This window comes from Miniopterus schreibersii, assembly GCF_964146895.1.
Source record: "Miniopterus schreibersii genome assembly, chromosome: 6".
NCBI lineage: Eukaryota > Metazoa > Chordata > Mammalia > Chiroptera > Miniopteridae > Miniopterus > Miniopterus schreibersii.
In genome coordinates this window covers 9674625-9702563 of record NC_138107.1, presented here as the reverse complement: position 1 = coordinate 9702563, position 27939 = coordinate 9674625, and the positions used below count along the sequence as shown (strand labels likewise).

Genomic DNA, 27939 nt, shown 5'->3' with positions numbered 1-27939 from the left:
ATGAGACTAGTAATGCTTACTAAGAGGACTTTTTGAAGGATTTAATAAGATGCATTATATAGAGCACTTAACATGGGAACAGGGCCACAATAAGCATTAATGAATTTTTGGCTGTTATGATAATAATAACCATACTTATTTCTGTTGTTACAAATAATACATTGACTCAGCACACATTCGTTGAGAGTAGGCTCTGTATGAGACACTATGCCAGATACTGGGCATAGAAAAACCCAGAAGGGGGGATCTAAGATGGCGGCAGAGTAGGTGGAAGTTACACTCACCTCCTGCGAGGACCAAACTGGAATTACAACTAAATTATAGAACAATAACCTGAATAACCAACTGAAAACTAGCTGAACAGAAGTCTTATAACCAGGGATTTACAGAAGCTGCATTGAAACTGGTAGGAAGGGCGGAGATACAGAAAGGGCTCGCCCCACTCCTGTGGGTGGCAGCTGAGAATCCAGAGGGATATCTCAGCTGCAAAGGTTCCCTCTGAGGAACATGAGATCTCAACCTCATCCTGGGCTCCTCAGCCCAGAGCACCAGAGCCAGGGAAAGACAGGAATCTGCTCTTAAAAGGCCAGCACACAAAACCTGGTTCAGAGCCACTCACCCTGGGCTCCAGCGGAGGGAGGGCAGAGCAGACAAGAGTCATGTGGAGAGACTGGGGTTGTGGCTCCTGAAAGAGAGCTGAAGGGACAACTGCCAGGGTCCCTGTGCTGAGTACCTCTCCCACACAGCAGACACCATCTTTCTTGGGTAGAGCACTCTCCTCCATAAGGCATAAGCCTGGGGGAATGCAATAGCACCACCCTCCAGACTCCCTGTTGCCCTATGCTGTGGAGCTCACGCCCTGCGAGGGAGCCTGCTGCCTGAGCCAGGGTGTAGAGGTCCAGGCTGACTCAGGCCGTATCAGTGACTGAGTTGTGTGGTTCTGAAGCAGGGGCCATTCCTCCCACTTCCCAGGAGCCTGACCAGTGCTGCCCCCAAATGGGAGATCCACTAGTCCCAGCCTCTGGGCTCCCAGTGGCCCCACCCTTCCAACTCCTGATAGCCCCACCCTGCCAAGTTCGGGCTTCCTAGGTGGTCTGGGCAGAATCCAGGACAGACTGAGTTGTGTGGCTCTGGGGCAGGAACGATACTCCCTATCTTTCTGGGAGCCTGACAGGCACCTCCCCTCACAGAATATCACTAGCCTCACCCTCCCAACTCTCTGTGGCCCTACCCTGGTGAGCTTGGCCTCTCCTGAAGGTCCTGACAGCATCTGGGATAGACTGAGTTGTGTGGCTCTAGGATGGGGGCCATTTTTCCCTTGCATGCTGGACCAGTGCAGAGCCCTCCCTTCACACCGCCAAATTTTGGTCTTTTTGGGCCTGATAAAATCTGCTGGCCTCACCCTGATGACTCCCTGAGACCTTGCTCTACCACAAAAGCCTGTGGATACCCGTTGAGGGGCAGCTAAACTTGGTATACCCTGGGATGTTTGCCAGTACTGGCACTGAGTTTGAATCTTTATCAGTCTGATGAACACCACTTGCCATTACCTGCAACTCACTGAGAACCTACCTCATGCAACTCAAGTACTGCCAGAGGCTCCTTCAGTGACTGAACCTAACAGGCAGTCAGCAGGCAGAGGCGCATCTCAGGGTACCTTGGGCCTTTTGCTGACCTGCCCCTGGGCTTGATGCTGGTGGAAGCCAGCCTTCGTGTGCAGCTTAGCTCTTCCAGTGCACAACCAGGCCCTCAGAGGCAGCCAAAAACTGTGGATCACTTTGTAGTTCCAAACAGATTGCCCAGGGCCAATCACAGGCAGTTTCTGACACTGACCTGCACCTGTGGTTGGGATCGATCCTCACAGTTCAGCCAGCTGAAGGTAGACCCCACATACAAATGGACCAATAGCAATCAAGACTCATTCACAACAGGAGAGTTCACATAACCCATATGAGGGACATTCCGGGAACACCCAGCTTAGGTGATCAAAGAGACTGCCCCTGTTCCAACAGGACACGTACTACATAAGGCCACTCTACAAAGACAGAGTCATAGCAGATCTACCTAATACATAGAAACAAACACAAAGAGGCAGCCAAAATGGGGGAGACAAAGAAACATGCCCTGAATGAAAAAAGAACAGGAGAAATCTCAAAAAAAGAGCTAAATGAAATGGAGGCAAACAATCTCCCAGATACAGAGTTTAAAAAAATAGTTACATGGATGCTCAAGGAACATAGTGAGAACTTCAACCACATGAAAAAGGACGTAGAAACCATAAAAAGACCAGTCAGAAATGGAGAATACAATATCTAAAATAAAGAATACACTAGGAGGAATAAACAGTTGGTTGGATGGAGCAGAGGATCAAATCAGCAATTTGGAAGGCAAGGTAGCAGAAAACACCCAATCAGAGCTGCAAAAAGAAAAAGAATTTTTAAAAATGAGGATAGTTTAAGGGACTTTTGTGACAACATGAAGCGTAATAACAGCTGCATCATAAGGGTACCAGAAGAAGAGAGAAAGCAAGGGATCAAGAACGAATTTGAAGAAATAATAACGAGAGACTTCCATAACCTAGTGAAAGAAAAAGACACACAAGTTCACGAAGCAAGGTGAGTCTCAAACAAGTTGAGTCCAAAGAGGCCCACACCAAACATGTCATAATAAAATGGTAAAGGTTAAAGACAAAGAAGCAATCTTAAAAGCAGCAAGAGAAAAATAGTTACCTACAAGGGAGCTCCCATAAGACTGTCAGTTGGTTTCTCAACAGAAACATTTCAGGCCGGAAGGGACTGGCATGAAACATTCAAAGTGATGAAAAACAAAGAACTAAAATCAAGACTACAATACATAGCAAGGCTATCATTTAAAATGGAAGGAGGAATAAAGAACTCCCCAGATAAGAAAAAGCTAAAGGAGTTCATTACCACCAAACCAGTATTACAAGACATGTTAAAGGGTCTTCTTTAAGAAGAAGAAAACAGAGGAACATAATTATATACAATAATATGGCAAAAAGTAGCTATCAGTAATCCCTTTAAATGTAAATTGCTTAAGTGATCCAATCAGAAGACACAGGGTAGGCATTCCAAGAGGGCAGCAGATTGAGTGGAAGCTACACTGCCACTCACCCAGGAACAAACTGGAATTACAACTAAAATACAGAAAAACCATTTTGAATAATCAACTGAAGACTAACTGGAGAGTATGCTCATAACCAAGGACATAAAGCAGAGACTACATAGAGACTTGAAGGAAGTATGGAGGCCCGAGGGAGCTGGCCTGGGACCCATAGGCAGCTGCTGAAGTTCTGGAGGTATATCTCAGCTGTAGGGGGTTCCCACTGAGAACTCTGGGGCCTAAACCCCAGCTGGGCTCCCCAGCCCAGAGCACCAGAACTGAGAAAGGTGCCCACATAACACCTAGCTGTGAAAAGCATCAGGGTGTTCTGTCTGCCAGGGAGAGATGGCTAGAAAAGCAGGTACCCTCTTAAAGGGCCAACTCAAAAAATTTCGCACGCAACCACTCACTGTGGGCTCCAGCAGAGGGAGGGCAGAGTGTACTAGAGCTGTGTGAGGAGAATCCAGGGGTGCTGGCACAGGAGATAGAGCTCAGAGGACAGCCATCTGGATTCCTGGGCCAAGTCATTCCCCCATACAGCAGAAGACATCTTTCTCAGGCAGACATTTACCATCCAAGCAGCTTTTGCCTGGGGGGGGAGGGGGAAGCAATTGCCCCACCCTGTTGGAAAACCTTTCACCCCACCCTGTGGAGTTTCCAGAGCCTGAGGCTCATTAAAAGACTGAATAACTATCAACATCGGGGTACTTTGAGTCTTTGCCTGATTTGCTTCTGGACCCAGGGCTAGGAAAAGCAGACGTTGGTGTGCATCTTCATTCTTTTTAAACACACCCAGCCCCACCAGAGGGAACCACAAGCTGTGGGTTGTTGATAGCTCCAAACGGTACTCAAGGCCAGTCACAAGCAGCATCTGACCTTGGCCTGCACCAGAGACCATCCAAAAGACTGGGAGTCCTAGCAGATCTACCTAATACATAGAAACAAATCCAAACAGGCAGCCAAAATGGGGAGACAAAAAAAGCCCCAAATGAAATAACAAGAGAATTCTCTAGAAGAACTAAAAGAAATGGAGATAAGCAATCTATCAGATATAGAGTTCAGAATACTGATCATAAGGATGCTCAACAGCATGAGAAAAGATATGGATGGAAACTATGAAGGAAATGAAGAATGACACAGTAGAAATAAAAAGTACATTGGAAGAATAAACAGCAGATAATGGGGGCTGAGGATCAGATTAGTGAATTAGAAGACAGGCTAGAAAAAAATCAATCAGAGATCCAAAAAGAAAAGACAATTAAAAAACAGGATGACAGTTTAGGGATCTGTGGAACAACATGAAACATAACAATATTCACATCATAGGAGTGCCAGAAGATGTAGAAAATAAGCAAGGGTCAGAGAACCTGTTTGAAGAAATAATGGCAGAAAACATCCCTAACCTGGTGAAGTGAAAAGTCACACGCATTCATGAGACACAGAGTCCCAAGCAAGAAGAACCCAAAGAGGCCCACATCCGGACACATTATAATTAAAATGCCAAAAGTCAAGACAAAGACAGAGTCTTAAAGGGAGCAAGAGAAAAATAATCTGTTACCTATAAAGGAGCTCCCATAGGGCTGTCAGATGACTTCTCATCAGAAACTCTACAGGCCAGAAGGGAATGGCATGAAGTATTCAAGGTAATGAGAAGCAAGGATCTGAAACCAAGACTACTCAATCCAGCAAGGCTATCATTCAAAATAGATGGTGAAATAAAGAGCTTCCCAGACAAAAAAAAAAAGGATAAAGGAGTTTATCACCACCATGCCAGCATTGCAGGAAATGTTAAAAGGATGGCTGTAATAAGTAGAAACGGAGAGAATGAGAAATATAGGCATAAAGACATAAAATGGCAATAGATGAGTACCTATCAATAATAGCCTTAAATATAAATGGATTAAATGTTCCAATCAAAAGACATGGGGTAGCTAAATGGATTAGAAAACTTGGTCCAAATATGTGCTGTCTAAAGAGACCCACCTCAGAACAAAAGATATACAAAGGCTGAAAAACAGCTTCTGGAGGACTTTAAGGGAGAGATCAACAGCAATACAGTCATAGTAGGGAACTTTAACACCCCACTGACTTCACTGGATAGGTCTTCCAGGCAAAAAATCAACAAGGAAACAGTTACTCTAAATGACACACTAGATCAGATGGATTTAATTGACATTTACAGAACATTTCACTTCAAAGCTGCAGATTAGGCATTGTCCTCAAGTGCACATGGGACATTATCAATGATATACCACATGTTAGGACACAAAACAAGTCTCCACAAGTTCAAGAAGATTGAAATAATTTCAAGCATCTTCCTTGACATTTACACCATGGAATACTATGCAGCTATAAAAAGGAAAGATTCCTTACTCTTTGAGACAGCATGGTGGGACCTGAAGAAAATTACGCTAAATGAAATAAGCCAGTCAGAGAAAGACAATTATCACATGATCTTACTGATACATGGAATCTAATGAACAAAATAAATCCATGAACAAAATAGATCCAGAGACATAGAAGCATGGAACACACTGAGGAACCTCAGAGGGAAGGCAGGGGTGGATGAGTGGGGAGAGATTAACCTGAGAACTTATATGCACCCATGGACACAGATAATAGTGTGGTGAAGGCCTGGAGGGGGGTGCAGGGTAGAGGGGATCAGTGGGGGGAAAGGGGCATTTGTAATACTTTCAACAATAAAGATAAATAATTTTAAAAAGACATAGGGTAACTGAATGGATAAGAAAACCAGACCCATACATATGCTGTCTATAAGAGATCTACCTAAGAACAAAAGATAAAAACAGACTAAAAGTAAAGGAATGGAAAAAGATATTTCATGCAAGTGGAAATGAAAAAAAAGCTAGGGTAGCAATACTTATATCAGACAAAATTGAATTTAAAACATAATATGAGACAAAGGACACTATATAATGTTAAAGGGATCAAACCAACAAGAGGCTATAACCCTTGTAAACATTTATGCACTCACCATAGGAGCACCTAAATTTATAAAGTAAATCTTTTTTTTTTTTAAATATATCTTTATTGATTTCAGAGAGAGGAAAGGAGAGGGAGAGAGAGATAGAAACACCAATGATGAGAATCATTGGGGATTGAGCCCTCAACCCCGGCATGTGCCCTGACTGGGAATTGAACCTTGATCTCCTGGATCCTTGGTCAATGCTCAACAGCTGAGCCACGCCCGGCCAGGCAAAGTAAATGTTAATGGACATAAGGGGAGAGACTGACAGTAATACATAGTAGAAGAATTTAACACACCATTAACATCAACTGATAGGTCTTCCAGACAGAAAATCAACAAGGAAGCAGCACCCTTAAATGACACACTAGATCAGATAGATTTAATTGGTATCTTCAGAGCATCACACCACAAAGCAGCAGAATGAACATTGTTTTCAAATGCACTGGAACATTTTCTAGGATTGACCACACATAGGACACAAAACAAGTCTCAATAAATTTAAGAAGATTGAAATCATATCCAGCAGCATTTCTGACCATAATGGTATGAAATTAGAAATCAATCACAAGGAAAAAAACATCAAAATCACACAAAGACATGGAAGCTAAATAACATGTCACTAAATAATGAATGGGTAACAGTGAGATAAAGGAAGAAATCAAAAGATACCTTGAAACAAATGCAAATGGAAGCAAAACAACCCTAGACCTATGGGCCATAGCAAAAGCAGTCCTAATAGGGAAATTCGTAGCATTACAGGCCTACCTTAAGAAAGAAAGAAAAATCTCAAATAATCTAACTTTTCACTTAAAGGAACTAGATAAAGAATAACAAGCAAAGCCCAAAGTGACTAGAAAAAAGCAAATAATAAAGGTCAGAACAGAAATAAAATAGAACCCAAAAAAACTGTACAAAGGATTAATGATACCAAGAGCTGGTTCTTTGAAAAGATAAACAAAACTGACAAACCTTTAACCAGACTCATCAAGAAAAAAAGAAAGAGGATCCAAATAAATAAAACCAGAAAGAGGAAAAGTAACAACTGGCACCACAGAAATACAAAGAATTGTAAGAAAACATTATGAATAACTATATGCCAACAAATTGGACATGGATGAACTGGACAATTTCCTAGAAACATACAATCTTCCAAAACTGAATCAAGAAGAATCAGAAAATCTGAATAGACAGATTATAACTAGTGAAATTGAAGCAGTAATTTAAAAAAAAAGTCCCAACAAACAAAAGTCCTGAACTGGATGGATTTTACCAAACATTCAAAGAACTAACACCTATCCTTGTCAAACTATTCTATAAAATTCAAGAGGAGGGAAGACTCCTAAGCTCATTTTACAAAGCCAGCATTATCCTAATTCTGAAACCAAATACAGACACTACAAAGACATAAAATTATAGGCCAATACCCTTGATGAGCATAGATGCTAAAATACCCAACAAAATATTAGCAAACTGGATCCAACAAAAAGGTCATACACCATGATCAAGTGGGATTTATTCTGAGGATGCAAGGTTGGTACAAAAACTGCAAATCAGAAAACATGATACACCACATAAAATAAAAGATAAAAATCATATGATCATATTAATAGATGCAGACAAAACATTCGATAAAGTCTAGCACCTATTTATGATAAAAACTCTCAGCAAAGTGGGAATAGAGGGAACATACTTCAACATAATAAAGGCAATCTATGTATGACAAACCCACAGCCAACATCATACTCAATGAGCAAAAACTAAAAGTTTTTTTCTTAAGATTGGGGCAAGACAGGGATGTCCACTTTCACCACTCTTATTCAACATACTACTGGAAGTCCAAGCCACAGCAATCAGAAAAGAAGAAATAAAAGGCATTCAAATTGGAAAGGAAGTAAAACTGTCATTATTTGCAAATGACATCAAACTGTATATAGAGAACCCTAAAAATCCCACCAAAAAAAGTACTAGAATTGATAAATGAATTCAGTAAAGTAGCAGGATACACAGTACATATACAGAAATCAGTTGCATTTTTGTACACCAGTATTGAACTAGCAGAAGGCGAAACTAAGAAGACAATCCCATTGCATAAAAAAAAATACCTAGGAACAAAATTAACCAAGGATAGAAGACCTGTACTTGGAAAATTGTAAGACACTGAAGAAAGAAAATAAGGAAGATACAAATAAGTGGAAATGTATACCATGTTCATGGATAGGAAGAATTAACATCATTAAATGTCCATACTACCCAAAGCACTCTCTGTAGATTCAATGCAGTCCCTATTCAAGATACTAATGGCATCTTTCACAGAATTTGAAATAGTCCAAAAATTTGTATGGAACTGCTAAAGACCTCGAATATCCACAGTGATCTTAAGAAAGAAGAACAAAGTTGGAGGAATCATGCTAACTGATAACAAACTATACTACAAGGCCCTCATAATCAAAACAGCATGATCCTGGCATAGAAACAGACATGGATCAGTGGAACAGAATAGAGAGCCCAGAAATAAACATACTTTTATGGTCAACTAATATTTGATGAAAGGGGCAAGGACATGCAATGAGGTAAAGATACCCTTTTCAATAAATGGTGTTGGGAAAACTGGACAGATATATGCAAAAGAAAGAAAGAAACTAGACCACCTTCTTATACCATACACAAGAATAAACTCAAAATGGATTAAAGACTTAAATGTTAGGCTTAAAACCATAAAAATACTAGAAGAAACATAGGCAATAAAATCTTGGACATTTCTCATAGCAATATTTTTTCTGATACATCTCCTCGGGCAAAGGAAACAAAGAAAAAATAAACAAAGGGGACTACATCAAACTAAAAAGGTTTTGCACAGCAAAGGAAACCATCTACAAAATGAAAATTGAATGAGAGAACATATTCACCAATGGTACATCTGATAACGCATTAATATCCAAAATTTATAAAGAACTTATAAAATTCAACACCAAAAAACAAACAATCCAATTAAAAGATAGGCAAAGGGCCTGAATAGATACTTCTCCATAGAGGATATACAGATGGTCAATAGACTTATGAAAAGATGCTCAACATCACTAATCATCAGAGAGATGCAAATTAAAACCACAATTAGCTATCACTTCACACCTGTCATAATGGCTGCAATCAATAAATCTACAAACAACAAGTGTTGGTGAGGATGTGGAGGAAAGGGAACCCTCATGCACTATTGGTGGGAATGCAGATTGGTCCAGCTACTGTGGAAAACTGTATGGAGTTCCTCCAAAAATTAAAAATGGAACTGCCTTATGACCTAGCAGTTCCACTTCTGGGAATGTATCTGAAGAAACTAGAAACACTAATTTGAAAGAATATATACACCCCTATGTTCATTGCAGCGATGTTTACAATAGCCAAGATTTGGAAGCAGCCCAAGTGCCCATAAGTAGATGAGTGGATAAAAAAGCAGTGGTTCATTTACACAATAGAATACTACTCAGTAACAAAGAAGGAAATCTTACCTTTTGTGACAGCATAAATGGTCCTGGAGGGTATTATGCTAATTGAAATAAGCCAGTCAGAGAAAGACAAGTACCATATGGTTTCACTGATATGTGGAATCTAATAAACAAAATAAACTAGCAAACAAAGTAGAGACAGGTGCATAGATAGAGAACATGCTGACAGCTGTCAGAGGGGAGGGGTGTTGGGGGCTGAGTGAAAAGGTGAAGTGATTAAAAAAACACACAACCTCACACACTAGGGCAACTGTATGGTGATTACCAGAGGGAAAGGTGATCTGGGGGCAGGTAGGAGAGGGTAAAGTGGGGATAAATGGTGATGGAAGGATACTTGACTTTGGGCGGTGAAGGCATAATACAATATACAGATGACATATTATAGAATTGTACACCTGAAACCTACATAATTTTATTAGCCAATGTCACCCCAATAAAATCAATAAAAAATAGGAAGGAAAATAAAATTTAAAAAAAAAAAAGGAAGGAAGGAAAGGAGGGAGGGAGGGAAGGAGAGTGGGAGGGAGGAAGAAAGACAGGAAGGCAGGAAGGCAGGAAAGAAGACCTATAAGACATAGGTCCTGCCTTCAGGGAGCTCACTCTATCTTTCCAGTTGGTGGAGGAAGGCAATGTGTGTGACCAGCTGTAAAACACTAAGAGGTCTTGTGTGGGAAGGAGTAATGAGGCTGAGATAACAGAAAGCAGCAATCTTTCTCCACTCTGGCCCTGTCAAACAGACTGCAGGACTGTAGTCTGGTCTCATACTACAATACTTAGGTTCTTTTTTATTCTATTTTTTAGATAGAGGAGTAACACACATATAGTGTACAGATCTTTTATGTGTAGCTCAGTGAATCTAACTACCACTCAGATCAAAATTAGCACATTTTCAGCATCCTAGAAGTTTCCCTTATACTCTTTCTCAGTCATTGCCACCCTCATTGGTATTCACTATTCTCATTCCTGTCACCATATATAAATTTGGTCTCTTTTGAGCTTTATGTAAATGGAATCATATAGCTTAGGCTCTTATCTGGGAAAAAAAAAAAAGGGGGTTAGAAGAACAGGACCAAGTAATCAATTTCTAAATAATACCAAAGTTTTACTAATGAATATATGTTTGCCTGTGTTTCCAAATCAGACATTCTTACCAAAGGTATGCAAAGAATAAGTTTGGTAATAATGAGAAGGAACCTAAAATGTGATCATTAAGGTCATCAGGACATTCCCAATTAATTGGAAAGCACAGATTCCCCACCAACAGTGGTCTCAGGAGGTTACCTTTAGTCAGTGCAGCCAACTGGAGGTGGGAGTTGTAACAGTCTGGGAGGAGGGCTTGGTGACATCTCCCTGGTAAACCAGTCAGAGAAGTTCTGCCACTTGGGGACAGAGGCTGCCTGGGATTCAGTGACTTGTGAAATGAAGTCCTAAAGAGACAACTTCTTGCTGAAGATTCACTCCACCTTCTCTTAGCAAACTTTTGTTGGGGATTCACTCTTTTCCCAGTCCTGGAAGTGTAGTGGGGCAGAGGAGGCAGCTGGGAGGGAGAGTAGACATGGATTCCCTCAGGCCTGCAGCCCAAAGAAACAGCCAGGTAGGACATTTCACAGCATCCTTGTTTTCCTTTGTTCAGGTTATTACTTTGGGACTGTGACGATCGGAGCTACAGCTACTACATTGAGGTTTCCACCAACCAGCAACAGTGGACCATGGTGGCCGACAGAACTAAAGTCTCCTGCAAGTAAGTGACATCCTTTGAGGAATTTGTTCCAAATTTAAATACAGTCTTTCCAATAAATTCAGAAGGTTCCAATGAAGATTCACAGAATCACCAGATTATATCTTATTTGGAACTTGAAAACAGCCTCATGATCCTTTACTTCAGTTTTGAATATTAAATACTTAGATGAGAATTTACTTTATATGACCAAACAAACTCTCCTTATTTTGTGATTTGAACTTGATTTTTGAAAATGGCATGTACCTAAGCAGGGGGGAAAAAGATATTTTCCATATGCAATTCTGTCTTGGGTCTTCCCTCCACATCCCACACTACCCCTAGAGAATTTTGCTGATGCAATACACACCTCAGTAGTTATTCTGGGACTCTGTCCTGTTGCCCACCCTCACACCATTCTCAGGGTTAGCTTTAAATATTTATTCCATCTCTGTGTTAGCTACACTGTTACCCAAACTAAGGAAAGTTTGTACCTTAGGTTCTTTGCAGGCAAATAGGGACATTTGATGCATAGGGCTTGGGGGCTGTTTGAGCTTACCTGCAGTGGGGGAAGCCAAGAGGAAAGACTCTGCTAGTTCTGACCAGCCTAGACTTGTGCCTGGAGTGAACATGTACATGTGTATATACCCATGTATCTACTGCTCGGATCAAAATGAGCATCTAGAAGGTTCCCTCATACCCTTTCCCAGTCATTACCTAAAACGAGCTCAGTACTTTTCTGTGTAGAGCCAGATTTTCTGAGAAGCAAGATAAAGCAAATAGCTGAGATTTTTTTAAAATGGAGATAATGATTCACATACTGTAAAAATTCACCCTTTTAAATCATACAATTCAGTGGTTTTTAGTATATTTACCATGCAACCATCACTACTATCTAATGTTCTAGATCATTTTCATCACCTCCAAAAGAAACCTACCCATTAGCAGCTCCCCGTTTCCCTCCAGCCCCCTGAGCCCCAGCACCCAATCATCTACTTTCTGTTTCTGCGGATTTGCATATTCTGGATAGTTCATATAAATGGAATCATATAGTAAGTGATCTTTTTCCCCAGCTTCTTTCACTTAGTATAATGTTTACAAGGTTCATTCATGTTATAGCATGTGTCAGTACTTCTTTCCTTTTAATGGCTGAATAACATTTCATTATACGGGGAGATATATATTTATATATATATATATCTCACATTTTGTTTACCCATTCATCATGTGATGAACTTTTGAATTCTTTTGCGCGTTTTGCTTTTAGGCTATTATATATAGTGCTGCTTTGAACATTCCGGTACAAGTTTTTGTGTGAACATGTTTTCAGTTCTCTTGGGTATATACCTAGAACTGGAGAATTGCTGGGTTATATGGTAATTGTGTTTAAGTTTTTGAGGAACTGCCAAACTTTTCCACAGCAGCTGCACCATTTTGCATTCCCACCAGCAATGTATGAGATTTCCAATTTCTCCACATTCTTGTCAGTATTTGTTATTGTCTATCTTTTTGTTCATAGCCATCCTAGTGGGAGTAAAGTGGCATCTCAGTATGGTTTTGACTTGTATTTTCTTTTCTTTTTTTTTAAAAAAAATATATTTTTATTGATTTTAGAGAGAGGGAGAGAGGGATAGAAACATCAATAATGAGAGAGAGTCATTGATTGGCTGCCTCCCGCACGCCCCCTACTGGGGATCGAGCCCACAGCCTAGGCATGTGCCCTGACTGGAAATCCAACCTTGACCTCCTGGTTCATAGGTCAGTGTTCAACCACTGAGTCACGCCAGTCAGGCCTTGATTTGTATTTTCTTGATGGCCACTAATGTTGAACATCTTTTCATGTACTTATTTGGCCAAGATTTGGTAATAGCATTAATGATGGTTAATTGATGCAGTGTCTGGCACCCTCACCATTATTATAGTATTACCATATAGCATGTATATATTGGTTAGGGTAACTGTTGCTACTGTAACAGATAGTGGCTTCAACATTTCAGTGGCTTAACACAATAGTTTATTTCTCAGTCATGTAACAGTCGATGTGGGTGTTCCTGGTTCTTAAGTCGCTCTTTTCCACAGGTGATGGAGGAACCCAGGTATCTTCCTTCTTGTGGTTCTGTCATCACCTAGGGCCTCATCAGCATCACCTGCATCTAGCTGGAAGATGGGGAAAGAACAGAGAGAAGGTTCTGAACAGCCTGGGCCTGGGCATAGTGAACATCCACTTGCATTGCCCCAGAGAGAACTAGTCAGTTGCCCACAGTCACGCTAGTAGGGCTGGGAAATATGGTCACTTCCTGGCTGGGTAGTAACTTCTCAGGGGAGCACAAATCTTGAAGCTATCTCTGCCATAGCATAAGAAAACTAACAATAATTTCATAACTAGTATTCCAGTACTTGCATGTTTTATCTCATTTTATCCTGAATACAAAGCACCTTGTGGGATATTGTCCTCATTTTATAAGGAGAAAATGAAAGGCTCTTTCTACTCTGCTGCCTCACCTCCTAGATTAGTAGAGAGGGCTAACCCAAGAGAGATGATGAAAACTGATAAATGGAGTGGGCAACTCGTTTCCAAGCTCCCAGAGCCCTTTTTATACAAGAGGGGAGGCCTTCAAGGCCCACAAACTGCTGCCCATTTGTCTTTCTAGAGTCATTGCTTATTGGGTGTCCAGCTCACAGGCCAGACCCTCTGCTTCCCCAAAACTTGTCATCTTTGACACATCTCACTGGTTGCCATCACCCATCTCTTCTGTCATTTTATGTGTTACAAGTTGGATTCCTCACCTGTTTCTTTTATGTCCCCCTGTTGATGGTGTTATACAGTGTTGGTTTTCTACAAGAATTGGCTCTCTAACTGCTCTTGATTCAAAAATCCATTCACTCCTTAGACCCATTCCCAGCAGTTTGCATTAAGTTATCAACATCCTTTTTTCCTCTTTTTTATTTTTTATTTCCATTAGTTGGTGGATTTAAATAATTTATATGTTTTTAACTTTGTATGTTAGCACTTAGGTGCTACAGCAGTAAGTGTTTTACACATCACTAAATAAGTAATATATTAGAAGAACAAGGGTAGTAGCAAGAAGGCAAGTGCCTGTTAACCCTCTAGGAATCATTCGAACCAAAGGTTGTGTTTTTATGTTATAGGTATAACCACAATCTACCATGTCTTCCATTTTTGTGCTAGGTTTTAAATATAATAGAATATAAGCAGATGATAAAAGAAGAAAGCCTTTCCTTTTTAACTAGTATACTCCAGAGCAGTCCACAAAGAGGACTCTATTAGCTTCAAGAATTGTAGCCTGCTTTTTATTGAAATAACGAATGTGAGTCGTGTTATAAATGAAGTTCTGTAGGATCTTTAAAGATCACAGCCCTGCTTCTTAATAGCATTCTGCCAATCAAGAAATAATCAGAGGGTACTGTCCTCTGAAAAATACCCAGAGAATGAGATTCTCCAGTGTCTCCTATAAGTCCCTCGGCTCCTAGGGGTTGGTGTGTGTGTGTTTTCCTTTATTGGTATCTTAAGTTCTTTGCTTTCAGGGTAAAGGCTCATTTTCTATCATAGACAATCCTGTTTGTGAATTGAGTGCTTTTGGTTTTCCCCCAGTTTTATTGAGATATAATTAATATACAAGTTTGTGTATGTTTAGGATGTATAACAATAATTTGATATATGCATGTATTATAAAGTGATTACCACAATTAGTTTAGTTAACATATCTATAACCTAAATAGCTAGTTATTTTCTTGTGGTAAGAACTTCAAAGATCTACTCTCTTAGCATTTTCAAATACTATTCCTTATTGTTAACTGTAGTCATCATGCTATTCATTACACCCCCAGAACTTACTTCTCTTATAACTGGAAGTTTGTACCTTTTCAGCACCTTCCCCCATTTTCCCTTCCCTCTACCCCACTGCCTCTGGCAACCACCAATCTGTTCTGTTTCTTTCATTTCATTTTTGTTTCTTTGTTTTTTTAGATTCCACACATATAAGTGAGATCATTCAGTATCTGTCTTTTCTCTGTCTGACTTATTTTACTTAGCATAATGCCCTCAAGGTTTATCTTTGTTGTCTCAAATGTATTGGCTGATTTTATAAAATTACTTTTTACTCCCTCTTTTTTTTACATAACCTAATCCTGTACGCTTTAGCCTTATTTCAAAAAACTTCATTTTCCAATTTTTGATTTCTTCTCTCTACTGTCCTCTAAAATGTTGAACCCTAAATCTATGTCAATACAGTAAGATACAGATACCAGTCCTTTTATTATCAATGTAAAATATGCACAGGAAAAATTAATTTACACAATACAAAAATATAAGTGAAAAGTAAAATTTTACTTTCCTATCTTCTGTTCCATTCCTCAGAGTAACTACTTTTGACTATTTTTTGTTTTGTTTTGTTTTTGTAACTTTTCAGCTGTAAATAATATTTTATTTCTGTCTTTTAACTCATCAGCTTACTAATGCCTTGCTATAAAAATGAGGAATTTAGCTTATTTAACCACTCCTTGTTTTTGTTAATTTTTTTTTTTTTACTTTTGCTATTACTTACCTTTTAAAATTAAACAATATACTTAAATCTCTGGTTTTTGATCCATCAGTTGTGGACAGTATTTCTCGACTCTCTACTATGTTAATAAATAAATTACCATTCCTTCATTTCTCTCTACCTCTCCCTGTCCCACCACATTGACATTTTAAAGATTTATGACACTTTCTGTTCTGAAACTTACAGTGAATTTTTACATGTATTAACTATGAATTAATCCTGAAAGGGAAAAATCACTAAGAACTTAATGTAAGATTATGACCTTGTAAACATTGCTCACTACAGATCTGTAGTGAGGGAAATACTCTGTCACTAAACTTGTACCTGCCTTGGAAGAATTGTACTGTTTTCAGATCAAGTAGATTTGATTTTCTTACAAGTGCTCAGAATTATTCCACAAATAATAAATAAATAGCTTCATATTAGCCAGCTCTTTGTTTTTCTGGAGTTCCTAGTTGCCTTTTTTTTTCTTTCTGTTTCAGAAGTTTCTGCTTGGTCATTGTTTAATATTTGAACAGACTGTTTCCTAGGCCTACTCTACAGCTGTGATCCTAAAATTTCTTTTTCTTTTGTATCTGGGTTGGCTTCACTGTTTCTTGGATTTCTTTTTCTTTTGTAGAATGTGAATAAAGTGTTAACAAAACCTTTTTTTTTTGCAGAAGATATTGACCCGGATCCCAGTTGGTTACCTTTCTGGATCTGTTCCCCTGAAAGCTTGATAGATGTGGAATGTCAGCTATGCATTTAGGCACTGTTGTTTATGATAAAAATTACCCGATTGGTAAATTGCTCCTGGTCTGGGAGGACTGTAAATATCTGCTCGAAAGCCATAGCTTCGAATTTCCTGAGTGCGCTGACTTTTTGACTAGGCATGTCCCTCATGAAAATTTTGGGATCTGTGATTATGGAGCCATTAGAGATAATAGTTTGTTTGGAACATGGGGCTTCTAAGCCAGAGTGGCTCCACACCTGCCCAGTGTGAGTCTTGTACACTCTCACCTGAGCTGTCACCTGCATGCCGGCAGGAATAGCTCCTGTACAGTTGTGTAGACCTCTACGAGGTCTCCCCCTGAGGACAAATGCCTGCTGCTACCCTAGTGGCCTGTTGTGTTTCCTGTTCTCTCTCCTGGTTGACTCTGAATGACTTTTTAGGTCTCTTTTAAGAAGACCCCCTCAGGGGCATTAACAGGGAATCTGTAGGTATTTTTTCTTTCAGGAAGGGTATGTGGAAAGTGAATTTTCAGAGTTGTGCATGCTAGAAGCACAGTTTCTTTATAGAATTCAATTCCTTCATAATTTGAAAGCTTGGCTTTATTGCCATCTAGCATCTAACATTGCTGATGAGAAAGTTGATGCACTCTGATTCTTACTCATTGTAATAATTTATTTTTCCTGTAGAATCCTTTAGGATCTCCTCTTCATCCTTGGAGTTCTTAAATTTCACAACGATCTGGCCATGTATAGGTTATTTTTTGTTCACCTTGCCCAGTTGGCTTCAATATGGAAACCTGCCCAGTTCCCTTCAGATTTATGAATGTTTCATCCACCTACCATTTTCTAGAAACCCACCAAAATCTCGATCTGCTAATATTCTTTCCTCCAGTTTGCAACACCTTTATGAATGTATTCCCTTTGTATTTCTTTGATGTCACCTCACTGGGTCCCAGGAAGGGAGGAAGGTGAATGCACCTGCAGTGTCTGCCACCTTGAACTGAACTCCCCAGAGCTCGACTGCGAGGGCTGTTGGTGCTCCCTGACCCTACGTCCTTTCCCTTCCCCTCCTTGCGCCTGGCTGCACTTCCCCCACGTATGCGGCTGTCTTGCCTCCTGACAGTATATGCTCCCTAGCATAGTGGCCTCATTGGTGTTCATTTTAACCATTTCTTCTCTTTGTTGTGTTCCCATTGACTAATAATTCCTTCTGCTAAAGTGTTAATGACCTCAGCCATTATCTGTCTAACACTGACCTTGGAAAACATTTCAACAGATACAAATGATTAGATATAATGAATTGGGTAATACTGAAATTTTTCTTTTTCATTTGAGAATTCTGTGGATTATTAGAATTGCCTAGTATTTCCAGTTTTTAGCTTAATTTTCTCACAAACTGTCTTCCTGCTAGACATACTATCCAGAATAAGTTCTTTTGAATAAGTTCTTGTCTCTGACCTAAATGTTTGTTAAAAATGATGTTGTAAAGGCCCTGGCTGGTGTGGTTCAGTAGGTTGCAGCATCGTGCCATGCACCAAAGGACGGCTGGTTTGATTCCTGGTCAGGACACATACCTAGGTAGCAGGTTCGATCCCTAGTGGGGGCAAGTGTGAGAGGCAACTGACCGACGTTTCTCCTTCACATAGCTCTCTCTCTTTCCACCTCCCTCTCTCTCTAAAATCAATGGAGAAAAATTAGGTGAGGATTTTTTTTAAAAGATGTAAATAGGTTTTAATAACTTAAGAAAATACATATAAGGTTTTCTAAACAGGGTACAAAATTATAGAAGTATTATCACAAGTAGGAAATTAAATTATGGAAGAAGAAAGCCAGAAGGAAATAGGCCAAAATGTTAATAATGACTGCCTCTGTGTATTGGGATTATGGGACTTATTTTTAGTTTTCTACATTTTTGACCAACTTACATATACTTCTTTTAAAATCAGAAAGAAAACTTTATTTGAAAGAGAGTTTTTTCTTGCTGCAGCCATGAATATTTGGTAGATATTTGTCCTTCCCTCCCAGAGTAGCTATGTGGCAGAGTGGCATGGTTTATTCACAGTCAGCAATAAATTAAAGAAATTAAATAAGTGCTCTCCATAGCAATATCCTGGTAGCCTTTCAGAACCTTGAAGCCACTTACCCAGGCACAAGTTGTGCTTCCCTGAAAAGGATACCTGAGCCACATTTTCCTGTGCTTCTCCCCTTGGGCCTCTTAGAGCCAGTTCTCTGAGAGTGCTTCCTCCGCTCACCTGTCCCCAGGACTTCAGAAGTCCATTTCCACATGGCTTTCTCTCTCAAAAGGGCCTGGCCTACTCGAGACCTTGGAGCATCACCTTGGATCAGGCAGTTTCTACAGCATCCTCACTTTAGAAAATTTCTTCTCCTCACCTTCCCTGAGAAGCACTTGAATAGTCTGTGTCACCTGAAGAGGCTGCTGTGAGGTCAGCTCGCCTGCCTTCTGGTCTTCAGCATGATGATATTCATATCTGAGAGGCAGTGTGTCCCCCTCACTGACTATGCTGCCAGTTAGTCCTGGGGAAGGTCGGCGTTCTGTTCTGGGGTCGGTTTCTATAGCTGGTTCTATTTATTCACTAGGAATCTTAGAACGAGGAGTCGTGTTTCTTTTGCTGAGTGCTGCAGTGGTTGAGGGCAGTGAGATAAATTAAAGGTGGATATTTAGAGCCTCAGTAAATTCTTCTAGAGTGTAGCAAGATTGAAAACGGCACATTTAAATATAAACTATTTACCTTACCTGCGATTTCCTGCATCTTTTTTGCCATTGTTAGTGATGAAGTTGAGAAAACTTTTCTTCCACCAGCTTTGTTTCTTACCCTGAAACTTAACAAAATGAAAATCTTGGGTTGGTGCCAGGAGGTCACTGCTAATTGTGTAACTTGGGGGTTGTGTGCAGAGGGCTTGGGGTCACTGATGTGATGCAATAAAAGAAAGCGGGTTTTAAAGCAGGAAATGTCTTCACTATTGAGGCTGCTGATGAGAGGACATTCATATTTAGTGTCAAGTTCCAGTTTCCAGGGTGGGACTGAGCTCATGACTGTCACGTAGGCCCTGAACTGGAATATTGCTGCTGCTTGCAGGCCTCTGCTGTGGGAGCGGACAGCTGCTCTCGGGTCCCCTTCCCCATGAGGTCGGGGCGGGAACTTGCTTGTTCCTCCTTGAAATGTGAGCCAATTAGTGGGCACTGCTCCTGTAATTGTCACTTCTCAAATGCTTGGGGAGATTTTACTTTTCTCTTCTCACACTTAATTCCATTTTTCTACACAGCATCTGACAGTAATGAAAAAAGCCAGTCATGTTCTTTTCTCTGTTTAATTTTTAAAGGGCAAACATTGGTGTTAATTTTGTCAAAAGGTTTAGAACTTGAAAGATAAAGGAACATGTACCTGTAAGAGGAATGGCAAGAAATGAAAATGAAAAGCTAACAGAGTTTATAGAAAGTGTGCGCGCGCGCGCACACACACACACACACACACACACACACACGACACCAGGCAGGCCCCTATGTTAACGGTGAGATGCCAGAGCCTGCCCTGCAGAAGGCATCTGTCTGTTAGACCAGCCCTGGAGACACCTGTTCATCAGACTGTTGTTTATGGGGTAATGAAGTACCAGCAGCACATGAATATTTTGCAGTAGAAAACGTCAGTAGGGAGTCAGTCACTCATACCTGCACATCTAGACAAAGGACTTATCTTCTGTACCACAGGAAGTTTTTATGCAGAAATTTACCCACATATTGGAATCCATGTGGAAAGTAGATTTTGATGCTAAGTATGTGACCTGAGTTGTAAATTTAGAGCTATCAGCAGGTTCTGTCAACCACCAGTGGAGAGGTTCCTCCCACCCAGAGCATTTGACAGATGAAGGAGCTGGGAGGAAATGAAGCTCTGTCAGCTTGCAGGATCAGGAGCAAGAAGCCCAGAGCTCCTTCTCTCTTCCCTGCTTAAGCCAGAAGCCATCTTATTCTGTGAGGATAACAACTTTTTCCATGCCTGTTATAAGTAAAATGAAGCATATCTTAGTAAAACTTTCTCAGTGAGCTGGGTGAGCACACTTAAAATGTGCATGGTCAGAAAGATTTTTTTTATTATGGAAATAGCTTTCGTATTAATATTACATCCCAAATGACAAGAAATCAAGACCACACTAGTCCAACTGCCATCCTCTTTCTCCTCTCTGTTCCATTCTGTTAACTGCCCCCTCATATTCTCTCTGCACCCTCTTTGAGTTTGCTCAGTGTCGCCAGAGTGGCACTTTTCAAGCACAGCTCTGGTATTATACCTGCTTAGAACCCTTCGCTGGCTCTTCATTGCTTTCTGGATAGAGACTCGCTTTCTTCACGTGGCCCCAGGTGCCTGCGCAGCCTGCCCTGTCCTGCCTCTCCGTACTCACCCTGCATCACTGGCCCTGCTCCACCAGCCTGGCTCCCTCTCCTCGCTCCACACACCCTGCTGCATCCCCCCACAGAGCCTTGGCACACACCTGGCTTGTCTGGAGCCCGGCACCCCTGCTCTTTGGTTAACCCCATTATCCTTTTGTTCTCAACTCAAGGGCCCGTTTCTCAGGAAAGCCTGCCCTGCCACCCATCTCAGTCCCATCGCTTTGTCATAACCAAGCCACCTTCCTTCACAGCTCACATCACAGTTTGCAATGGCTGTTCTTTAGTGTGGTTATTGTATGACTGTTGTTCCTCCCCCCGGGACTGTACGCTCTGTGAGAGCAGGATTTGATCTGTTTACCCACTCTTATCCATGACAGCCTAGTGAGGACCCAGCACTTGTACTGTCTGAACGAATGGTAAGTGCTGCCACTCTGTCTCCAGTCACCCATACATGGTTTCATTTGTCCTGCTATTATCTGGAACTGTTGTCATCACAGAGCTCATTCAGAAAGTCTGTCCACCCCAGCCCAGCTGCTGTTACGTGGAGCGAGGCAGTTTGTGCAAGAGAAGAGAAGTTGCTCGTTGCCCCTGTTAATGTAGTCCTCACAGACCAGGAGTGTCCTCCCCAAGTACTCTCTCTTAATCCACTGTTGATCTGTCATCCTGATTTCATTCACAGCCTATTCCACAGCTTCAGTCATTGTCAAAGGGCCTGTTTTCTCTGGTCTCCACATCTGTCCTTGCCCCTCAAGTTAATGACTTGGATCCCCCAGTAACTTTATCACTTGAGATTGGCTACTGGCAGGAAGTCCATTACCTTTATTTTTAACCACTCTTAGAGAGACGTGAGTTTTTCTTTATGGCGAGGCCAAGTGCTTTAAAAACTGTTTGCCAGCTGTGCCCCTTTTGCTTTTGAAATAGATTTGATTTAAATCCTAAGTTTGCCAGGTTAATATGTTTCAATTGCTTCTCTGGATTTTCAGAGTGAAAGGTTTTTTTTTAAAAGAAAAAAAAAAGAAAAGCTGGCCCTAATCTCTGGAGAGGAACTCTAAACCACGTGCCCCGAGGCATTCTGTGTGCCTGTCCAGCAGGGTAGAGTCTGTCCAACAGAACAGACCCTTCTCCAGCTTTCTGGGGCTCTGGGTCCCTCCCATGGTTTCAGGTGGCCCAGCCCCAGCACTGTCCCATGACCTCGCCTTGATTAACCCCTTCCTGAGATGGGCACTGCCAGTAGAGCAATGCAGCCTGCCCTCGATGGGCCTCTAGGAGGAGTCACAGAACCCTAACGTAGACAAGCAAACTGAGCACATAGAATAACAGTCGTCATAGAAACCCATTTTTAAAATGAATGTTCAGCATGCACATCTGCAAAAGAGGGAAGTCGAGCCTGTTGGGAAGGTCAGTGTGTTTTGATCATATTGTCTTCAGAAAAAGGGAAAAAAGTGTTCCTATGAATTCAGGGGTCCAGCGTGCACACAGAATCAGTGTTTAGAGCTGAAAGGGCCCTATCCTTGACTTTCTGGTGTATTCTCGCAGCTTCAGCTGTCTCCTCCATTCATGTTTTCCATTAAACATTGGCCCCTTCTAGAATGGCTTCTCAAACTCAGCATGTCTGAGATTAAGCTCATTGCTGCCTTTCCCCATAAAGCAGCTCCTCCTCCCTGATGCCACTGCTTGTGTTGGTGTAACCCTTCCCTGGGCACCTCTTCCCCCTTTGGCTCTTCTCCTCCTCACCCTCCATGCCAGTCAGGCAGCACACCTTACCTTTTACACCCTTCTTCCTTTGTTTCTAGTCCCCTTGCCTCCATCCTCTTTCAGACCCCCACAGCTCCCTCCCAGAGCACTGCAGTAGCCTCATGAATTTCCTTGGGTCTGTGCTCCTTCTGCATCTCTTGCTCCTCTGGTGCCTGGAACCTGTTGTTGGGCTGGTTGGCTTATTCCTTACTCTCCTCTACAGGCTCACCAGTGGTCTGCTGAGAAAAGCCTTAGCTCCTTGCCTGGGTCATCTGCTGTCGCTACATGAACAGCTTTTCCCTAAAACCTTGTTTTCAATATTCTGTGCCACTGTTAGATCACATGTCCAGATTTCAAATATATAATCACCGTGTCTCTCTAACTCTCATCAAACTTTCTAACCTTTATCTCTTTAATTCTCTCCTTGTGGGTTCCAGCTTTCCTTTCAGTCTGGCCCAATTACTATCACCAAACAAGTCCATGCTTTAGATCAGCTATTATCTTTATTTCTACCTGCTGATCTTCAAGTCTCTGCTCGTCCTCTCTCCCCTTCAAAACCCAGCCACAGTGCTCGGAGCAATCTTGATCTTCTCCCAAACACAAGTAACTGCTCTGTTAGCTGACGGTCCATCTTAATTTGTTTGCATGTAACTTGATAACATTCACTTTTTCTTGGTTTTTTTTCAGAGAAGGGAGGAGTAAGCAGCTAGGCTGGGAGGACATTTGCTCTTTTAAAATCTTGCCGTCTTTCAAGGGGCACCGGAAGTGACCCCCTTGGAAGTACAGGTCCAGATTTTCCCTGAGTAGCTTCTAGCAAGTCCATCTATAATCAGACGCAAAGCCCAACCTACTCTGATTCTGTCTGATATTTGTTAAGTGACCCTGGTAAGTAGAGGCCACATTGTGAGGGAGAGGACTAAAAACAAAGGAAGACACTTCTCCTCTGAAGGAACTTACAGGTTACACACATCCGTAACATTTGGGAGCCATCTCCTAAACACACAGTGCAAAATACAAACCAGGGGCCTCTAATCATAAAATATGGTAACTGAGAGTACCTTGGAAATCATAGTGTAGACCTCTCACTGTGCAGATGAGAATCTGAATACAGAAAGCACAGGTGCCTTTCCCAAGTTCTCTCCTGCTGGAGGGTCTAGATTAGAACCCACATGTCCTGGTTCTGAGTCCCATTCTCAGAATTTTGCATGATCTATAAGACCATAGTAAAAAGACAGACATATAAGGGCTGTAAGAATGTGGACATGACCAGAATATGACATGGAGCTAGGGAAGTTCTTCTGAAAAGATGCATTTTGAGCCCAGCACCTGCTACTGGCCCACATTGTCCCAACCAAAGAAACCTGTGAAGATCAGATTTAAAAACCACATAAAGGACCAAGTCAGAAATAAACTCACCTTCCAGAAGGTATGATGAAGACCATAGATTATAAATATATTACACTTATATTTGCATATGATTTCCTACTTTGCTACCACTACTACTTGCTCCACAGAATATTAGGTTAGCTGTATCATAATTCATACTTTAAAAATAAGTTTTTAAAGTATAGTCTCTACACCAGTGGTCGAGTCCAGATTGCCTAGGGCTTCATTATCCAAGTTGTAGAGTGTATTAGCCTCTGCTTTTCTTCCCTTTTCCTTCCTATTGCCTACTTTTAAAAAATGTGATTACGCTGTTCATTAGGCCATTTATTAGAGTGTTTCCTTCTAGCAAAAGAGACTTGCATGTGTGGTTTTTCCCTGTTTTAAGCCAAGATCCATAAAGCATATTTTCCCCACAGTTGACATTTTCTTTTCACGATCCCTTGAAATGGAATGTAAGTGAATTTCACCATGGTGTTGTAAATTATGTACTGAGTATCAGTAATAAACATTTCTTACAAAGTTCTAAAGTGTAGTTTCAGACTGGTGATCATCTGGAATTGCACACATTAACCAGCTGCTTTGGAGGGACTTAGCGAGTGTTTCTGCTCATACACTTTTCACCTCTTTATTCAAATTTATACAACAATATGGAGCCCATGTAATAAGCCTTTACCTTCACTGAGCAAAAGAATGTTTGTACTCTAAGTAATGGGGCCTGGTGGTCTTCACCTGCATGGGGTGATGAGGCATCACTGTCCACCCTTCTGCCTTCAAGAGCAATGTGCATTGAACTTGTCCAAGAGCTCCTGATTTTCCTCTAGTGACACAGCCTGGGTAACAGTCCTTGCTTCCTCGCCTCCTCTCTGAGCCTTTAGGGCTAAATTTCTTAAGCGGGAGTGATGCTCAGGCAAAGGAGGGAAGCAGTGTTGGTACTGCTGCTATTAGATGAAAGTAAGTTGTGTATATTGTTCGTTTTTCCTTCCTAATTCTCTAGGGAGTTGCTGAATTCTCCCTAGAATTTGGCAGTGGATATATAGGCTTAATAGAAATTCTGACTGCTGGAGCTTTGTAATGTATAGTCTTTTCTCTAGGGTATGCTAGGGACAGTGAAGGAGGGGCTCATGGAAGCTTATTTGCCTGTTTTACATTTCTGAATCTTCTGAGTTCATTTCTCCTAATTAAAATAAAGATCAGAACTATGCTAATCCAATGTTGAGATCACAGGTTTAAACTAACAAGAAGAAGTGATTCCAAAGTTTGTGTTCTCACAGCATCAGTGAGCCCTCGCATCACAGCTCTGTTTGTGGGTGCTTCAGGTAGACCAGTAAAAGCCTCAGGTGCACAGAATGTGGCTACATTGCCCCGTGAAGACACGTGACATTAGGTAGTAATCAAGTTTTTGGTAAACGTGGCATGTACTGTGATCTACAATTATAAATGCACTCATTTTTGGATTTCTAATCTGATTTTCAAATTTATACCTTCACATTGCATTAATATGGCATTCTTACATTATTATTAATTACTGTTACAAATTACTGAGATGAGAAGGGAACGCAGGGCACACACTATCTTCTAAACCTTTCCTATTTGGAAGTGGAATAACTGATCTCAGGCAGTTTTCTCCTTTTGTTACTTCCTTAACTAAGACTATTATTCACCTAATATTGAATCCTTGCCCTGCTAAAGCCCCAATTTGTGGGGCACAGGACCATGTTAACTTAAAGCTTTGCTATATGTCCATCCACGAACTTAGCAGACATATTTTGAGCCACTGCTCTAGGTCAGGCCCTATGCTGGTGCTTCCCTCCTCTCCTGGGCTCATTAGTTAAGCATTCCCTTCAGCTCTAGGCAGCAGGAACTGAGTGGCCTTGATCCAGATGTAAATAGAGGCACTTGTGGATTCTGACCCCCAGATAGACTCCATCTTCTCTGAGAGAGTCAGTAGGGATAGCATTTACGGGAGCAAGCAGCGTGTGGAACCTGGAAGCACAGACTGTGCAGAAGGGAGGGCTCAGCCTTGGTAGGTACATAAAGACCACTCCTCCCTTCAGCCTCCTGGAGGGGAAGTTCAAGTGTGCTTTGAGCACATACCTCCCCTGAGATGGCAGGATTGCAGCCTGGTGCTCAGCCACTCCAGGTCTTGGTTTCCTTTGTGTTGGAAACAAAAGCCTCGGCCCTAGCAGCCTTACAGACGAGCAGCTTTGTTGCAGGCCTGCGCCAGTCCTCTGGCTGCCCTCACTGATAACAAGATAAGTGTGATGCTCACTTTGTAACGAGCACTTGCCGTTTCTGTAAACTGTGTAATACCATGTAATAAGCAGTAATTTTCCACTTACCCTTGATAACAGGAGATTTCTGCTTGGCTTTTAGTTATAGCCAAAACGTGGGTGGTTTTTCACCAAGATGATGAATTTTCAGAGGCATCTTTCTTCACAAGATAGATTGGCAAGTTGTTTTCCAAGTGTGTCCAAAATGTGTAATGTCTAATCTTGCCTTTAAAACGTCAAAGTCAAATCAAATGGTTCTGCAGTAGCCATTTGTAATAAAATGACTATATCCATTCTTAAGCTCGTTTTAGCTGTCTCTGGCTGTGCTTTTCCTCAAGGGATTAGTAGCTTGAAGCTTAGCCCAATAGCTTAGATGATAAAACTGCCAAGTCTCAAGTTATTGTTTTAAATTTTCTGTAAGAGATTGTATCTTAAGTATAAAGTGAACTTGCCCTAGATGACTTGGTGCCCTTCCCTGAGAGAGGAAGGCCTATTGTGCTGCGTGCTCTTCTCCCCTGAGCCACACACTGTCAAGAGCAGATGGTGTTCTTGCTCTGATTTTTTTTAATCATTGGGAAATACTTTTAGAAAAGAAACAGACACAAGCTTTACACTTTAACCCTCCCAACCTCTATTTAAAGTCAGCTCTTGACTTTCCCTTGACAAATACTCAGAACCCATAAAATTCAGTGTTTTCCTATAATAAATTAAGATTTCTTTTTCATTAGACTGTCTTCCCGTTTCTGAGACATGGCTTGTGTTCTCTCTTCACGCATTTCTGTAGGCCTCTTGGTCACCACTTACCATTCCAGATGGCTTGAGCAAGCCCACAGCTGTTAATGTTGTGATATTGGGGAGTCATATGAATCATGGTGACGGGAGCCCTGGTACTTCCACAATCACTGGCTCCTGACATTCATCTGTCACAGGCTGGCCTTCCTACAGATTTCTGGCCTGGCACATCAATGTGTCTGACTTTCTAAAACTAGGATATCAGGGAGTGGTGTCAGCTAAGATGCAGAAGTTGCTTGTGCTGACCTCACATTTAAAAGATGATTGTGCCTTTTTGGCACAAAAGGTTGGATTTGTAATCAGAATGATAGATTGATCCTCTCTGTGTGCAGAGCTCTGTATGCGGCTATGAAGAGAAGAGAAGATAGACCACCTGCCTGTAGTCTAGTTCAGAAGCAACGTACACATCAAAAAAGGCTCTCCTATCAGCTGACTCTTTCCAAGTGTCACCTAAAAAGCTAACTGGAGTTGAATGATTGTTTACTTCCTTTGTCTCCTTAAAAGTTCATCCAAGTATCAGAGGAAATACTGTACAGTTTATGAAGGCAGTTTATTAGAACTAAAAAGCAAGCGAGTCACACCTTCATAAATTAGTTTGCTTATGAGTGATGTGCGGGAAAAGTGTGTGCTTGGGTGGAGACCAGGCTTCTTCCTGTGGTCCCCAACATCTAGTGTTGTGCAGAGAAAGTGCTCCTCATCCATTTGGCACTTTCATAGCCCCTTTGCATCCCACATACACCATCTTAGTGGCTG

General features: G+C 41.3%; 1 protein-coding gene across 4 annotated transcripts in view; it reads left to right on the top strand.

The window, feature by feature from the left end:
- Nucleotides 1-27939, top strand: part of BTBD9 (BTB domain containing 9) — a 406451-nt gene that overhangs the window by 322435 nt on the left and 56077 nt on the right. For all 4 annotated transcript variants that reach the window (XM_081139671.1, XM_081139672.1, XM_081139673.1 and 1 more), the window contains exon 9: nucleotides 11246-11353. In XM_081139671.1, coding sequence (XP_080995797.1) covers nucleotides 11246-11353 — 108 coding nt within the window. The remainder of the gene's footprint in view (nucleotides 1-11245; nucleotides 11354-27939) is intronic.